Below are 19,227 nucleotides of genomic sequence, written 5' to 3'. Positions count from 1 at the left end.
GATTTGTTAATATTTTTATTTTGCACATTTTAGAGTTCAAGGAAATGAGATTAATTTTTAAAAGAATAAAAACAAGTAACAATTAAATTAGTTTCTACAACAATGAAATTAGGTATTGTAGTGTTGAAATTAAAATCATTCATGGATTATAAATATAATAAAATAACAAGGGATTATAAAGTGATTAATTTAAATTATTTTTTATATTACATGAATAAGTAATTTAAATATATTTTATATAAATTAACCAGAGTTAAAATGTAAATGATTTGAAAGTTTTTAAGCTTAGGTTTGAGAAAATGGATTTGAAAACTGAGATTTGAATTTCATTCTTATATAAATGGTAAAAATAAAATGTATAAATTAATTGTAAAATCAATATAATGCATATATAAAAATATGAATTTATCGAATTTAAAAGTACTTGAAGAATTTTAATTTGGAAGCATGAACAAAGTCATAAAATTAAGCTACATTTCTAAATAGTTTATTATCAAAATCCATAATTCCAACCTGACAGTCTGAGGTTGTCCTCTGGTTTATTATTGCACAAACCAAAGTAGTTTGGAGTTACCCACTGAATGAAGTTCACGTTTGATGCAAAACTCTCAGTCTCATGATACAAGAAAATTGAAAAATGATAGATTATAGCACATTAATTGACAATTTCAACAGGTTCAAAACCTTTCTCAATGGATGCCTTGACAGCATCCAAAACCAATTGTGTCTTCCTGCTGATCGTAGGCCACTTCATATCCGGCTTCGCGCCCTTCTTTTTAATATTTTGAACCAAGGTAGCAAACTCCCTCACCATGCATACTTCCTGGGGCAGATCGACGGTAACCGTATGCTCGCTCGGAAGCGGCTCCCATCCTGTTACGAGTTCGTTGAATCCGGGCTTCGCGGATGCAGTATAAGAGGCCTCCTGCTCTTGGTAAGGAATGACGAAATCCGTGAGGTGCAAGGTTCCGTGTGTTCCTATAGCAGTGATATTCATTGTCAAACTAGTTAAGAAAGAGCAATGGAAGGTTGCTTTTTTGCCATCCTCCCACTGCAGTGAAGCCCCACAATCTAGTATCACCCCTGCTTCGTTAAGAACAGCTCCTTGCAAGGCTGTTACGGTCTTGGGCAGCTCGTAGTCGGCTGCCCACAGGATCGACCTGATCCCGTACCACCCCGCATCACCGAGAGCACCAAGTGCGTCGAGATCTGGCTTCACACGGATGTCGTTCTTGAGAAAATCGGGGTCGGTAAAGAATGTGAAGCAGCTGTTCACCTGAGGAAGGCCAAGGTTATTAAAATAACATTGTCATTCCATCATCATAAGATAAGTCATACATTGCAGCAAAACGGAATTAGATGTCAATCTGAGTAAACTTAAGTTATGAACAGAAATGGTAAATGCATAACAAAAAAGAAGGTTATGAAAGAGAAGTTTACAGTTTTAAGCTGACCAAAGCGCTGCTTATCTTGTAAAAACTCCTTCATTTTGTGGGTCCTTGGATGATGCATCCACATGGTCCCATCCATAATCTGAACTCCGTTTTCCTCACAAGCCCTTACTATCTCATCAAACTCTGCCACATTGAGAGCCACGGGCTTCTCCGTTAGCAAATGCTTCTTCTTCTGAGCTATCAGTACAGCCCACTTGAGGTGAAGGGTTGTGGGTAAGGGCATATAGACGGCGTCGATGTCAGGATCGTCCAAAAGGGATTCGTAAGAGCCGTAGATCTTGGCTTCAGGGGGGAAGCCATTGGGCTTGGCGAAATCGGCGGCTTTGTGGAGGGAGCGGCTGGCGACGGCAGAGAGAGTGGCGTTGGGTGCAAGTAGGATGGCTCGGGAGACTTTGCGGGCTATGTCGGCGCAGCCAATGATTCCAAACCTGATTGAAGTGTGAGTCATTGTCGGGGGAGGAAGAGAGTAACAAGAGGAGATAAGTGATATAATTGATGAACGGACACTATTGCTTTGCTTTGTTTGATGAAGTCAGACAGAAGAGTCACGTAAATGAATCAGATAAGACACCATCTTTTACTTACGTTTTACAGATAATTTTACACTTTGCTATGGATATATTTTGGGTAAACTCCCCACATAGCCTCTCTAAAATTACTTCCTTTCTATTTTGGTCACTTTAAAACTATTTTTTTTTTTCAATTTAAGCACTGCGGTTAGAAACTTAGAGTATTTTGTTCACTCCCCCATTAAACACCAAACAAAATGTTGACTGTACCTCTATGGAATGCTGACCGTGCTACCACGTGTGAATTTATATTTACACGCCATTGAATTAATTTCCCAAAAAATGGCAATTTCTTATATTCAGCTCGTCATACTATCGTTCATTTCCATTTCTCTCTTGTAATTTCAAAAGCTGAACTGGAATTGGAGCTAGTACTTGATCTTTTAACCCTTCAATCGCAATAAGAATCGGGTGTTATCCACTTAAACAATCAAACCATCTCAAAATTCATCAAGTCCTCCCAAACCTCTCACGTTTTATAATAACCTGATTTTTAGTGGTGTTAGAAAAGTCAGTTTCGGAACCTCATTTTCATAAACTGAATCCCATAAATATTTTTATTGAGTTGGTATAAAATTTTGTTAATGTTTGATCCTTCAATTTTGCCTATTAATTATTTAACTAGTATATAAGGACTAAATTATAAAAGTCTTATCGCTATAGCTTTTAATTGGTCAAAGATTTAGGATTTAAATTGCAATTAGTCAAAAGTCCAGAATAACAATTAAACCAAATTATAATGTGTTAGAGGGAAATGATGGAAGATTCCACTTATTTTAATTAATGATGATGAAATTTAGTTAATTAACTTTAATTAAGATAATTAAGTAATTAATTAAGTTATAAACTAAGTATAAGAGCCAAAAATTAATTAAAGTTTTTCATCTTCTTCCTTTCATCTTTGCTTGCCGGAAAACCAAAGAAAGAAAAACCCTTTTGAAGCTTTAGTATTCTGTCCTTAATTGTAAGGTAACTCCTCCTATAATTATTATGTTTTTGAGGTCATGGGAGCTTGATTTACCTAGCTCATGTACTAATCTATAAATCTGTTAAAATTTTTGAAAGTTTTCATTGATGATTTCTTGAAGAAATTGATATTAAATTGATAGATTTTAAGCTTAGATGTGAAAAAGGACTAGATTGTAAAGTTTAATAATTAGTTTTATTTAAAAGGACCATAGTGAATAAAATGTGAAATTTACATGAAATTTCAATAATAATATATAGTAGAGGGTCCCTAAAGGATGTAATTGAGATCGGTTTTAAAATCGAGGCTCAAATTGAAAGACATTGTTATTTCGATTTCAGAAGCTAAATTAAATAAAATGTAAAACCTAAGGAACATTCAAAAACTAGAATTAAATAGGTTCATGCATATCATAGAATGATATAAAAATATTTGGTATTGACGAAATGTCTAAAATAATTGTTTAGATCCAGAATTGGATAAAATCGGGGATAATCAGGGGAAAGTAAAAAATTGTCAAATAGTCCTTGAAGATTCGACTTGTTTGCTATTTTTTCAGGTAAGTTCATATGGTATAATTGTGCTTAAATTATTATGTATTTTATTTGTGTATTTATGCTTGATTGTGAATTGATTGTGGTAAATTGACATAAAAGGTGAGAGTTGGACTAAATTGTAAATAAATGTATTAAAAGGTGCCCAGGTGAACTTAGTAAATGTTAGGATATGATTGGAATGCCAATAGGGCCTTGTCCACACTTGTACAGATTGATTTCAGATGATTACTGAGATCCATTATTTGTTGTGGACTCAAAGATATATGTGACACAGGTTTAGCCTGAATTGGTAACCTAATTCGTTTTAAAGGTTTAGCCCGAATGAGTAAATTGACAAGTATATTTTCAGCTTGGGCAACAAACGGATGTGTCGTTATAAAGGTTTAGCCTGGACTAGTAACCTGACACGAGTATACTTAGTTTAAACGAGCAACTGGTGTATCGGAGATATCTGTGTATCCGAGTCCGTTTGCTAGGGTTCATCGGACGAAACGTGCTAAATGAAACAAGAAATTGAAATGAGATGAATTAAGCTCGATGTTCAAATGAAATATTATTGAATGATTTAAGTGCAAATCCTTAATATATATGTGTGTGTATGATTACACTACTTTTGGATTGAATGAGAATTGAGTTTGTTACTTGTTATGACACGAAATGACATTTTAAATACTTGTGATATTACATGGTTTGATTATATTTTTAAACTCACCTTGTTGATGTTATAAATTGTCATCTCTAACCAAATTATGTCAAGCTTAGTAGCTTATTGTGTTTAATTGGAAGTTAAGGTAAGTTGTTGCTTAATACCTATGAATTTACTAAGCATCGTATATGCTTACCCCTTTTATTTTCCATTTTCCTTGTAGATTGTCACCTTGCGGAATGCATCAAGCTAGATCGTTCGAAGCTCATGCTGTCCTATCATTGAATCGATAGATGTTTGATCGTTTTAGAACCTAGGGTTGTGGCATGTATATAGGTGTCTTGATGTATATAAGTCTTTATGATGTGAGTAACATATTAAACTTGGTATATAGATGTGATCTAGTTGTTGGTTTTGCAAATAGTTTAAAAATGCATAATTTGACATTTGTGATGTATATTAAACTGAATGGATATACTTTTACTATTATGTTTAAGGTATGTATGGCATATAAATTGGCATGTTTTAGAATGGTTTGGTATAGGTAAATGTTAGGTATTTGGATAATTGATAGAGATGTATGCCATGGAAATGAAATGCTTAAGCTTAATTGGTGAAATTGAATTGAATATCTTGTAAGGAAGTTAAGTTGAATGTTTAAACTTCTTTGGTATGGTTTTTGGGTATGTTTTGGACCAATTGGATTTGGTATTTGATGTATAAAATGTTAGGTATGGTTGGAAGCATTAAAATTGGTACCAAATGGTTCATTTTTACAAAAAATAGAGTCCTCATCCTGACGATCACTCTTCGTCGTCGTAACGCTGAATGATAGTAACTAACATCATGACGTCAAGTAGCCTGAAATTGTGACATGACATACTATTTTGGTAATATCCCGACGTGGAATTGATGGTGTCACAACATCGACTCTAAATTTTTAAAACTTCATAATTTGGTCCTATTTCGTGCTCAAGTCAACAAAAGAGCTTTTGTAATCTCGATTAAGACCTAGAAATGATTGATTATCATATTTTGGATATGATTAACACTCGATAACATGTATAAATGCATGTATGTTGACTGGCTAACTGTAATTGCTTTGACAATGACTATAGCATCCCGTAGCTCAAATCTAACAATCAGGTTGGGTGAGAGGTGTTACACCCTTACTCCTACCTCATCTTCTTTGACACCATCCAACTCCATGAAAAAGCCAACCTCAGCCTCCGTGAGCTCAGTCAGGACTTCGCCCTCGTCACCTTTTCTTTCATTGCCAACCACAACGGCTCTAACACCAAGCTGTTGTTCTACGACTTCAAGTTTCGCGAATCCCAATCCTCATTCAAACTCTTCGGCGTCAATTCCCTTCCCAACATCTGCCTCGTCAGCCTCGAAGCAGAATCCCTTAAAGACAACTTGGAACAAATGGACCATGGCAGTTTCACTAGACTGATCGAGTCACTCATTAAGTTCATCAAGGCTAAGACTCAACTCACCGTGGGTGTAACGACCCGAATTTCAATAGTGTCAGAAAATGCAGTTTTAGAACCTTATTTCCATAAATTGATTCTGTAAGGATGAAATATAAAGATTAATGAAGTTATTAAGAAAATATGTTAAAGTTTGGTTAAGTAATTTAATCGAGAAAATAGTTAATTAAAGCTCATGAACTAAATTGTAGAAGTTCAACCGCTATTGAGTTTTAATCTAAAAAATGCTTGAGGACCTAGATAGCAATTATCCAAAGGACCAAAATGATTATTTAACCATTGAGTAACATGAATAATGAGTGGTTTTGGTGGATTCCACTTAGTTTAATTAAGAATTAAATTATGTATAATAATGGTTAAATTAATTAATTAAACAAGGTTAATTAAACATTAATTAATATATATGCTAGTTAGTGGAATGAAAGACGAAAACATTCTCATCTTTTTCATTCCATCGTCTAGCTTTGAAGAAAAGAAAGAAAAATCTTAAGTTTAGTCCAAGCATTCAACCAACCAATTGAACAAGGTAACTAAGCTATTTTCTTGAAATTTTTATATATTTATGATCATGGGAACTTGAATTAGCTAGCCCATGTATCAACTCGTTCAATTTTCAAGTTTTAAGCAAGTTTTCATTAGAGAGAAATTCATGAATTAAGCTTAAACTTGAAGAATTTGATAGTTAGTAAGCTTAGATTATGATAAGGACTAAATTAAAAAGTAAATTGAACTTGTTAGTTAACTTTGATTAGGGTTTAAATTTAATAAATTGAAAATTATCATGAAATTATGCTATAGATAGAAAGCATAAGGTTCCTAATTAAAGAATATGAAATCAAATTTTGATTCGATGTTAGACATTGAAAAATACGAGTATCCCAGATATAGGGGCTAAATTGAATAAAATGTGAAATATGACTGGCTATGTATTTGAATATGAATTGGATGTAACCTGATTTTTTATTATTGAATTATCGAATATAGCTAAAGACGACGTCGGGCCATCACGAGAGAAGGGAAAGGCGAGAGTTTTAAATGAGTAGCAGAACATTTGGTTTATACTTTTATGATTCGAGTTCAATACATAAATATATATATATCTGTAATACCCCGAAAATTACTACAGTAAGAAAGTAAAATAGTATTCTTGATATAGTAAAATAAGGAAATAAAGTGACAAAAATGGAAATTTTGAGTTATGTCAACATTGGGAAGTATATTATGACATATTAATTCAAGAAAGGATTAAATCGCAAAAGTGAGAAAAGTTTTGTTGCCCAAGAGTAAATACTCAAAAATTAAGGGTTAAAGTGTAAGTATAAAAAAGTTGAAAGACCAATAGTGCAAATATTTTAAGGGTAGAATGATCTAGAAACTAAGGAAAATGGATGAATTAGGACCAAATTGAATAGGTGAAGAATTATGAGGGACTAAATTGCAATTTTACCAAATTAAGTGATGACTCAAGGATAGAATTTTAAAAGATCATAAAGGGAAAAATGGTCAATTAGAAAGAGAGAGAACTCTAGAAGGGAATGATGATATTAAAGATATTTTGATGACATTTTATAATTATTTAATTAGATAAATATGATTTTATTAATATTTTAATGAGATATTTTATTATCATTTTATTATTTTATTTAGTATAAAAGGAAAGAAAGATGATGAATTTTCATCATATTTCCATGCACCCATGTGAGAAAGAAATTTTTCTTTTTCTACAATTTGGTCATTTTATGAAAAATTCACCATTTTCACTTAGAAATCAAAAGAATTTTCATAGCTACCAAAAGAGAAAAATAATAAGGAGACAATGGGGAGCTAGAATATCAAGTTAGATTCAAGAAATAGAAGCTGGAGGAGAGAGAAAATCAAGTTAAAGATTGAAATCAATAGGTCAAGGTAAGAACATCAAGATTTCAATATATTGAAAAAGTATGAAAATGGTGTTAAAGTAGAGTTTTATTATATAAGGTTCTATGTTCTTGATATGTTAGTGAAGGGAAAAAAGAGGAAGTGATGGGAAATATTGTAGAGAAAGGAAAGGAGGGTGTTATAAATTTGGTTATCAATATTTTACACTAAAACAGTTTTTGACAGCAGCAGTAGTCTGAATTTGAAAATCCACCAAAAATTGTATAACTTGAATTAGAGGTTAATTAAAGTAATAAATTAAATTCTATTGAGTCTTGTTTTACATAGAAGAAACGGTGTAAGCAAAAGAATTTCATATTATGAGATATATGAATTTTTGTGAGACAGGGTCAGATTGATTTCGAGTTCCCCTGTTCTGACTTTGGAAAATCATCAAAAATTGTAAAAAAAATAATTATGGGTTTAAATTTATATTTTTAAATTATTTATGAGTCTATTTTCGAGAGAAACAAACGGAAACATCATCCAAACCCCGTACTAAGAGATAATTAATTTTTAGTAAGCAAAGGTCAAAGCTGTCAAACAGCAGAATAGGGATAAATTTGAAGATTTTACTGTACTTATTGGCTAAACTATAAATGATGAAAATTTTATGGTAGAAACATATTTGAGTCTAGTTTGAAAAAAATCAAGCGAATCTTAATTTATAATTCTGTAGCTCAAGATATAAATAATTTATTGACTATGACTCAAGTGGATAGCTTTGATATGAACATAAGTAAATAGTAGAATTATAGATAATATTACATATAAGCATGTTATATACATTAAGGATGTAGAATTGAGAAGAGGAGGAGGAAAATATATGAATATTCAACTAGCATGGGTATTCATTAAAATGGCTAATTTGCATGTTTTAGGCTCGAGACTAAATTGAATAAAAGTATAATTTTAAGGGTAATTTTGTAAAACGTCAAAAATGACCAAATTGCATGAAATGAATTGTTTTATTGTCTAAATTAATACATTGAAAGAAATTATTAATATCAAGTGGGTTTAGAGCTTTAATTTTGTTGTATGATGATATTATAACGTGATTTTATTAAATATTGATGTTAGGATCAAATTATGAAAATGGTTAAAATATTAGGGTTTGGTATTAAATTTCTATTTTATTAAGGGTTGTTTGATAGCCTAGAATATTTAGACAAATTATTAATTGAGGAAAATTAGTTGATTTGATAAATTAATTTGTTAATGGACTAAACTGTAAAATTTGTAAAAGTTGGGGTAATTATGTAAATTCAAAAAATTGAAGGGTATAAATAGTGAAATGAATTGGAACTGAAATATATGCTAATGAATGAGTAATTTTATATTTTAGATCAAGATTTCATAGATACTCGTGAAAAAGGAAAAATAGTGGAATAGTCTCTAAACTCTTGCAATTATTACAATTCAATTCGTAAGTTTGTATGGTTAAAATTTAATGTTTATTTATTAAATTGATGAATGGTATTATGTATTTATTCATATCTATTACTAAAAACAAAATTATTGTTAAATTATGAAATTGAATTAAATGTTCAAAACAAGTGGAACACGGGATTGAGTACAATCGTTTTGTGGCAAAGGATGAATTGACGGATAATACCATAATTGGGTTATGGCACTATGAACGTAAGACCATGGTTGGACCATCGCAGTATTTATATATAAGACCATAGCTAGGCTATGACATTCTAATGATAAGACCATAACTGAGTTATGGCACTACGAATGTAAATGATGAACTGACAGAAAATGTAAAGGATGAATTGACGGCAAATTACCCAAGTAAACCAAGGTTTAGCATTTGTTGCGAACTTTCGTGTTTACTTTGTGTTTAGCTCTCATGAGCTTCTGTTCAGCCTTCGGGCTTCTGAAAATGATGTACTCATATCCGTAAGTCGTTCTTCGAATTGTAAAATAATAGGAGTTGTTTTTGGATGATATATGCATATGAAGAAACAATAAAAGAATGATATGTGTCATGATATGTATATACATCAATATCTTGATATGCTGATACATGGAAATTATGTAAGTTGTGATGAGTTATAAACTCAAGTGTGATATGTTGATAAAATAAGTTTATCAATATTGAATTTATATGAAATACGTCCAAGTATGCTAACAAGTGTTGTTGTTGACGCTTAGACAAGTGCCAAGTTACTGATTAAATGGTAATATGTTTATTATATGATGTGTTGAAAGGATAAGTGCACAAATGAAAATATACTTGTGCTCATGAAAGAGTAGTAAGTTTTAAGTTATGCAATTTCTTATAAAATGAGTTATCGTGTGATTAATTTGAAGAAGGTCTATGTTTAAATGCATTAGCTTGTATATATGGTTGAATGATATGCTTATGACTGGTGTGTTATGCATATGGAATGAGTGTGGAAAGTAAAGAAACACAAATGAAAATAAAGAAATTTTGGAAGAGTTAAAGTTGTTTAAAATCCTACTATTGTAGGAATATTATGTATAAGTGATACTATAGATTTATTCACTTAGTGAGTTGTTAAATATAACTTCATGAGTATTGTGGTAGCAATATTAGATTATTCTTGATAAGTATAAATTTCATAGTTGAAAAGGAAGTATTATGATTAAAGTTTATATGAGCTTACTAAGCATTCATTGTTTATGTATTTGTTTTCTTCTACTTTTCAAATTATCTGAAGCTTGATTGGGTTGGAAGCTTGTCGGAGATATATCACACTATCCATCGGTTCTATCGGTATTTTCGAATGCTTTGATTTTGGTTATAATGGCATGTATAGGTATTTTGTTTAATGATGGCTTATATGTAGCGTGTTGAGTTTAGCCACTTATTTTGGCTTGTTTTGAATGTCTAATTATGCCTTATTGATATGTGTAATGTTGATTGTAGATAGACACTAAATTGGGTGAGAAATATGGCTTGTAAAATGACTTATTTTCATCCACACGGGCGTGTGTCTTAACCGTGTGTGACACACGGCCAGATGACACGGCCATGTGTCCCCTGTATCTTAAATTTGCACAAAACAGAATGCTCACATGGCCTAGCACACAGGCGTGTGACTTGACCGTGTGACCCAAGTCAGTATACTCACACGGCCACGGGCACGAGCTGAAACACAGCCGTGTGACTCCTGTAATGTTGGAAACTTTAAATATTTTCGAAAAAAAATTCTGAGCTTTCGACTTAGTCCCTATGTGTTTCTAATGCGTATATTTGGGCCTCGAGGGCTCGTTTAAGGGACAATATGTATGATTTTGATTGGTTTCAAATATGAATGCTAGATGCAATGAAATGTTTGATAATTAATTTGTACACTCCGGTAATGCTCCGTAACCCTGTTCCAGCGACGGATTCGGGTTAGGGGCGTTACAATATCCATAAGCATATATACATACATGTGATTTTTGCAAATATATCTATTGAGTTAAGTGTAATACTATCGCATGATTTTGTTTATACATGATGATATTGAATGTCGAGAATTAGACTGAATTGAATATAATAGAAACAAGCATGTTATAACTTGTTTAATGATTTGTAATATGAATTGATGATGAAAATGGTATGGAATTATGATCTTGAATATGTAATGATATGTAATTGGATCATTGGTACCTTATTAACTATTTTAGGTGCTGTGAATTAGTACCATATGGACCTTATGAAAATAGTCAGTCACGTCGTGACGTCGGGTCCTTAACTTCATGACGAGGAATGGACAATGAGTGGCATCATGACTTGGAACCCCAAAGTTGCAACGTCAACCCAATAGTTTTAAAATTTTACAAGTTAGTCCTCAACTAACCTCGGCTTATTGAAAGAGTTTTCGTAAGCTCAACTTAACCTTGGAATTGATTATATAGCATGTTGTAATGATGTAATGAACTTAATAGTATGTATAAATTGTCAAATTTAAGTGCAATTGAAATCGTAGTTGCTCCAGCAACAAACATGGCATCTCGTAGCTCGGACCCGACAATCGGGTTAAGTATAAGGTGTTATAGTGGGTCTCATCCATCATCCACCCATCATTTTGAAGAAGCAAATAATTCTAATGGTTTGGTTTTTGTTTATTTGGTCCCCTTTTGCCACCAAAAAGATCTTTGCTTACGTAACCCCGTTTCACAATCCCAGAATTTAGTTTTTTGATGCCATATTCATTATTTCTTCAACATCTCAGGGAAATTAATTTAATTTTTTTGAGAAATTAATTTAATTATGTGTAAAAATAAATACACACGTGGCAGCACAATTAACATTCTGTTTGAAATGGATCTTTTTATCATGTCTTTCATGTTTCCACCAAGATTTTTTTAAATATAATGTCCATTTTGTTAAAAAATTTATAATGTGTTTTGTTAATAATCAAGTAACATAACTTTTAGTAATAAGAGACATAACTCGTCACTTTTAAATAGTTACAACTCTTGATTAGTAACCAAGTGCTATAACTTTTAGTTACTTATAACATTTCGTTTGCAACTGTTAGAGCACTATATATATTTTGAAAATGTTCTAAGACTTCGATAATCTTAAAAATCAATTGCATAAATGAATGTGTCTTACGATTGAACATTCACATAGTGAAAATATGTTGAAGTTAATCGAAATTGCATGGTAACGATCTCATTTGATTAATCGATCAAACACATCTCATGTAACAATTTCAACGCCAGCCAATGCATAGTATTTAGAGACACTATTATAGTCGTGTCTATAACTTCTTTTCATGAGTGTTATTAGAGCCAAACCCTTAAGCTCCTAAAAACGATCACAATTCATACTCATATAGATAGATCCCATCAAAAGTGTTTTTGTAATTTTAACACTCTAACATATTTATATTATGGTTCTACTAAGAGTATATTACTCATCCGCCCCCTTATCATTATAAGTACCTAACATTTTTTACCCTAAAATGATATATATTATATTATTTTATAATGTTAGCACTTTTTACTCACCCGCCAAACTTGCTTACATAGGAGGGCCTCTTTCAACAAATCAGCTCATCCGATTCTAAGCTTACCCTTCTCCCAGGGAGCAATAACATATCCCAACTACATGTGTAATTTTCTTTTATTACGGTCCTCGCCCCACCAAAAGTTCCGAATAATTTGATCAATTTTATCCAAGACATGTTTTGGAGTCCTGAAGCTAAACAATACATAATTTATGCAAGAACAAACTTTAGTAGTGTTTCTTCCACTCGGTGATAAGCATTTTGAATTCCAAATAGCATGTTTATTTTGTAATTTTTCAATCAATGGTTGGAAGAAACTTTGCTTATCTCGAAAACATCTTGAATGCCTAGATATCTCCTTGAATTGTCTACTTTTATCATTCCCAAAAAACTTGAAATCCAATGTTTTTGTTACTCCGTCCTATAGGGCTTAGTAACAATTCAAATTAGGGTGAAACTAAAAAAAATTAGGGTGAAATTAAGTTATAAATTTTGATAACAGTTAAAATGTAATTTCATAATTTTATTAGCTAATATATTTTTAAATGACTAAATTAAAATCTTATCATTTTTAGGAGGCTAAAATACAATTTCGTCATTACTATGTTATAGTTTTATACATTTTAAAGGGTAAAAAAAAATAAAATTCCCAATTTTTTTAAGGCCGCCTGCTTGTCGCCATTGAATTCATATTTAGGCTTAGTTTGGATGGGCAGTGTGTTTACCTTCGGTGAGGTTAAAAACAGCGGTGGCGGTGAGATTAGTTACTGTAGCCGGTGAGATTGGATACTGTAGCAGTGAAATTAGAAACAATGGTGGAGTGTGTGTTTGGATTCAAATGCAGTTGTAGCGGTGAGGTGAGAATAAAAAATGACTATTAAGGACATCAAATTAGAATTGATATATAATAGAAGTTTTTAAATTATTTTACTTTTATAAAATTATTAAAATATGTGAATTTATAAATTAATTTAATAAAATATTAAATGTATCTTCCAGTATTTTATTATAAGTATTTTAATAAATTATATAATCAATTTAAATTATTTAATAGATAAAATGATAGTTATTTTTAATTTTTATAGTTAAATATTCTGGAAAAAATTAAATTAATTTTTTAATTTTTCAGCAGAATTCTACCGCCAAATCTGAAAAAAATAAGATTGGGAAAGAAATTAGTTTAACTTTCAAGGATAAAATGGTAAAATAATAAATAAAAGTATGGGTATTTTGTCTCATTAAAAATACCAACCGCCTCTTGATGAATTTTAATTCTTTGTTGAAATCTTCAATGATTTTCAAGATATCGTCATGGTGGAAATGCATTTTCACTAAACTGTCATGCTAAACTAAACAGCATAGCAGTGAGGTTGGTAGCAGTTATTTACTCCAACTGCACCTCACTGACATTAAAAGCCAAATCAGAGGAGGCCTTATTGATGTTGATCAAAAGGCCACACAACACACAATACCTCTTTATAATCTTCTTGATAGCTCTAGCTGAGTGTACATTGGCATTAAAAAATAGAAAACTATCATCTATGAATAAGAGATGGGAGATTGTTGGACAAATCTTTCCGATCCTTATGCCTTGAATTTCCTAAACTGCCTCTACTTTTAAAAGCTGTTTTGACATAGCACGGTGATAATAAATGTCTTTGACGAAGCCCACATGGTTGGGTAGCAATATGAATAGTATATCATGTTGCGATATGTGGAAGTAGACTAATATTTTTATTTTTAAATACGACTATTTAGATTATAACTGTTATCTTATTTGGAATCCACAAAGCATCAAAATTTCTTTTGAATTCATTCAAGATATAATAATATAATGTTTAGAATAAATTGATTTGAGAGAGAATATTTTAGGTTGATTACCATATAGTTATCGAGAATTTTGTAATATATTTACTGATGATTCTTTTCTTAAATTCATCAATTTCTTAAATGGTGAACATATCTAAAGTCAGGTGCGTACTTCACACTGGTTCCAAGTCTTGATGTTTATGATCTATCTTTGCGGAAGAAATAGATTTGAAATATCTTTAAAAAGATATCATTATAAACACAGTCGTTACTATTTGATGGGAAGAATGAGGTTCAAGGTTTGAAGATCATGTTTTCCACTTTTAAATATATCAATGCTTAATTTCAAATGTGTAGCAATTAATGTATTAAGGTCCTTATATGTCTCCCTTCTTCTTTTTCTATTTTCATCATTTAAATAGCAAAGAAATTTCATTAGCAATCTTAGTAATAAAAACTCAAGGATTATCATTTAATATATTTAACATTTTCAAATATAAAATATAATTTTTTTTATTTCTTAAGGTATTTACTGAAACGAGCTAAATAACTAATCAACCATATTCTATAAAATTAATATACATGCCAAATTTTCAGATTTAATAAGAAGAATTTGTAAAAGTGAGAAATGTTCAAGTCTATTGCTCTTAGAAAGTAAGGTGTAGGGCAATCAGCATTAATTGAGAAGTGTCGAATATTAGATCCTCTTGAGCAATATTGTGAAGAAAATTTCTGCTTAAAGAAAAGTAAGCATAGAAAGTTCATGTGTTTAGCACATCAGCCCTCCAGCTATGATACAGTCACCTGCCAAGTTGCATCAAACAAAAGTCTAACTATTACCTCTAATTTTATTAGTGGTACTTTTACTCTTAGCACCTTAAAATTCAATTCGATTAAAAAAATCGAATTTTGAGTTAATTGAATTGAGTTATTCGAGTCAACTCGAATAATTTATTAGTGTAAATATTCATTTGATCCCTGTCAATTTTGAAAATGAGCAAATTGGTCTCTCTCTCAACAAAAATTACAAAACAAAAGTTCAAAATAATTTTAAAATTCAAATTTTTATAAAATTCTAAAATTTATATTTTTAAAAATATTATAAAAATTAAAGAATATATAAAGAATTTTTTAAAATTAATAATTTTGGGCCTATATAAGTTAATTAATTATTCAAGTTTTTTTTATTTTGCTTTGAAAAATTTTTCAAATATATATGGTTTCAAATTTATGTGCTATAACATGGAATTAATTATACTATACCAAAATTTTAATTTGACATGTTTAATTTTTTAATTTAACTCGAACAGTTTCACTCGATTCGATTCGACTCGACTCAAATTTCATTTCACTCGACTCGATTCAAAAAAAATTCAAATCGAGTTAAGATAATAAAATAGGACTCGTCAACTTGATTAACTCAAAATTTTTTCATTCGATTCGATCAAACCCTCACCCCTAATTGCATGTTTAGACTTTATATTTTAGTTTGATCATATTTTTAATCTATGTAGTTTTTAAATTTTGAAATTTTAGTCTTAATCCAAAAGCAGCCATTAAATTATATTATTTGCAAAATATCATGCAACAAACATATTATTACATGTTTAATGTCATATTAACTTACTATTTCAAAGTCGTATTATTTTAGTTAATAGATTTAAAGTTACGGTTTACGTCAAGATTCAAAATTTCAAAATTTGATATAAGTATAAGACTAAAAATTAGAAAATTAGAAAATAAAGATTAGATCCACAACTTAAACGTAGTGTGAGACTAATAACAACATTTGACCTATCAAATTTAATTATTACCATTTAGTTCAAAACTAAAATTTTAAAATTCAAAAAGTGCAGAAACTAAAATTGATCAAATTAGGGCACGAGAACTAAACCTATAACTTACTCATGGTATAAGGACTAAATTTGACAGAATTAATATCTCTATAAAAAGGGACCCGGTCCGGAGAAAAAATATAGGGCCCGAGCCCGGCCTGGCTCGGCCCATTTTTAATTAAAATTAAAATTATTTTTTTTAATAAAATTAAAACTAATTGTTATTAAAATTAATTGTTAGTAAAATTATCAAATTATTACTTGTTAATTGTATTAATTGTTGTAACAAAATCTAACATTTGATTAGTAAAATTATCAAATTATTAATTGTATTAGTTGTTAATTGTATTAATTGTTGTAACAAAATATAACATTTGATTAGTAAAATAAACTTGATGTTTTATTATTATTTTGTATTAATTGTTGTAACAAAATCTAACATTTGATTAGTAAAACAAACTTGATGTTTTTTTTGTAACAAACTTGATTGTATTAATTGTTAGTAAGTTGAGTGGGTCTCTTTCTTTTAACTGGAGTTATGTATTATTAAACTCATATAATACATGGATTTATTTATTCCATTTCTATTTCTATTTTGATATTTCCTGGCCAATAAGCAAATCTGTTCTATTTCTTATTTATACATAAATTAGTTGGACAAATAAAAAAACTTAAAATAAAAAACTATTATAATTTAAAAATAAGGAAATGAAAGTAAATGAAACTTAAAATAAAAACTATTAGTTGGATAAATTAGTTGGCCAATAAGGAAATGAAAGTAAATGAAACTTAAATAAAAAACTATTATATTTAAAATATATATATTTAATATATTTTCGGGCCGGGCCCAAGCCAAAAAAAATTTGCCCGAGGCCCGGCCCGTTTTCTAAACGGGCCTTAATTTTTGTCCAAGCCCATATTTCGGGCCTATATTTTTACCCGAACCTTCCCATACCCGTGGACAGGTCTACAACGTAACATGGTATCTCTCACTCACAAATAATACAATATAGAATTTCAGCTTTATCAGCAGTCGAATGATGCCTTCATTCCGAATGACCACCACTTTTGTCGTCCTAGCTGGGATGATCCTTGGTGGATCCAAGGCTCAGCAGCTTATCCCCACATTTTATGGTAACACATGCCCTAACTTGACCACCATTGTTGGTGGGGTGCTTCAGCAGGCTGTCCAAAGTGACATCCGAATCGGTGCCACACTTATTCGAGCTCACTTTCACGACTGCATGGTCGATGTAAATGTTTTTCATGCATCCACTTTTTGACCCTTTCTTTTTCTTTTTCTTTTTTCAGACTCACTTATTTTTATCAATTGGTAACAATTTTTGTTTGAGCAGGGTTGTGATGGATCACTTTTGCTGGATAATGATGCTGCAAAAGGCATAGTGAAAAGGATGCAACCCCCAACCAGATGATTGATGTTGACATTGTTGATGACATCAAAACGGCTTTAGAGAATGCCTGCCCTGGTCTTGTATCCTGTGCTGATATTTTGGCACTCGGATCCCAAATTGGAGTTTCATTGGTACAATATATATGTATACATTCTTGTTAATTAATTAGTTATTATATTAATCATTTAATTTAATACTTGTAATGATTAATTCCAATTTCGAACTTGAAAGGCTGGTGGTCCAACATGGCAAGTGCCCCTTGGAAGACGAGACAGTAGGACGGCTAACCAAGATGGAACATCAGCAATCCCATCTCCTTTTGACGATTAATTTCAGCGTGTTGCAAAGAAAATTTAGAGATGTTGGACTAGATGATTCTACCGATCTGGTTGCATTATCAGGTAATTTAAGGATTTGCTTTTGTCACCAACATTATTTGTACGTATGCAACTAGATCACACCATTTTGTTTATAGTTATAATAAACATGCTTGCTAATTATTCTCAGGCACATTCATTTGGCCGTGCTCAATGCCAAACTTTCAGCCGTCGTATCGGCACGGATCCGACTTTGGACCCTATGTTTTCCGACGTACTTGCACAAATATGTCCCCAAGGAGGGAACGGTAATGCCTTGGCAAATCTTGATTCATCAACTGCTGATGACTTTGACAACAACTACTACACAAACCTACAGAACAACCGCGGCCTTCTCCAAACTGATCAGTCATTGTTCTCGACCACCAACACAAGCACGGTGGCCATTGTCAACAGGTTTGCCGGTAGCCAACGCGACTTCTTCGACGCCTTTGTTCAATCCATGATCACTATGGGAAACATAAGCCCATTGACAGGAAGCAATGGAGAGATCAGGACGAACTGCAGAAGGATCAACTAGAAGGATTCGGTTGAAGTATACAAGTTATATATTAAGGGTATAATGACTTAATATTTCCCAAATATTTCGTCAATTGTTTTGTGTAATAAGGGCAATGGAAAGTTTTGCTGCCCCTTTTCTATCATCAAAGTTGAAGTCTTGCCAAGAAGTACTTATTTTATTTTTTTAATTTTAAGAGTGATTAAATTCTGTTTAAATATACTTGCGGAAGAAATGATCAAGATATATACACTTTTCATTTAAGAAATGCCGGCTTGAATGCTTATGTGAAACTTTTATCATTTTGACATGTAAGATAACTTTTAAATGATATTATTTAACAAATAATTTTATTTAATATTTTTTATGAAGACTAAGAGTCATTTATAAATTTATAGTATATATTTTTTTAATAAAGGATTGAATGTTAATATAGTGATGTTTCCTCTTTTATATAAAATATATAAATAAAACAATTAAAAGATAGTTTATTCATAAACACTACCATTTTATCTATAATCCAGTTGTTGATTAATTTCTTTATAAGGTTTTCTTTCACCCCTGGATAATAGAATCGATTATATTTTCCGAAGCATTTTTTTAATCATTAGAAATTTCTGAAGTTTAAATTCAATTTAAAAATAGAAGAGTTTGCTATTTAAAACAGACATAAGTAATTTTTAACGAAGATTAGAAACTGTTTTATTTTATTTTGA

At 31.1% G+C, this 19,227-nt stretch overlaps 1 protein-coding gene and 2 pseudogenes across 1 annotated transcript; 2 read left to right on the top strand and 1 right to left on the bottom strand.

Annotated features, from left to right (window-relative positions):
• Positions 1–460: 460 nt before the first annotated feature.
• Positions 461–2,020, bottom strand: LOC105770821 (uncharacterized oxidoreductase At4g09670). Its single transcript, XM_012592175.2, has 2 exons — positions 1,441–2,020; positions 461–1,276 (listed from the first exon to the last, which is right to left on the bottom strand). Exons 1-2 carry the CDS (start codon positions 1,900–1,902, stop codon positions 656–658), a joined length of 1,083 nt encoding a protein of 360 aa, XP_012447629.1. The 5' UTR covers positions 1,903–2,020; the 3' UTR covers positions 461–655.
• A 122-nt stretch (positions 2,021–2,142) lies between these two features.
• LOC128041214 (probable dolichyl-diphosphooligosaccharide--protein glycosyltransferase subunit 3B) lies at positions 2,143–11,757 on the top strand (annotated as a pseudogene).
• Positions 11,758–17,263: 5,506 nt separating this feature from the next.
• Positions 17,264–18,532, top strand: LOC105769889 (peroxidase 15-like; annotated as a pseudogene).
• Positions 18,533–19,227: the final 695 nt, after the last annotated feature.

This window comes from Gossypium raimondii, chromosome 5 (genome assembly GCF_025698545.1).
Source record: "Gossypium raimondii isolate GPD5lz chromosome 5, ASM2569854v1, whole genome shotgun sequence".
Taxonomy (NCBI): domain Eukaryota; kingdom Viridiplantae; phylum Streptophyta; class Magnoliopsida; order Malvales; family Malvaceae; genus Gossypium; species Gossypium raimondii.
This window is presented reverse-complemented; position numbering and strand designations above follow the sequence as displayed.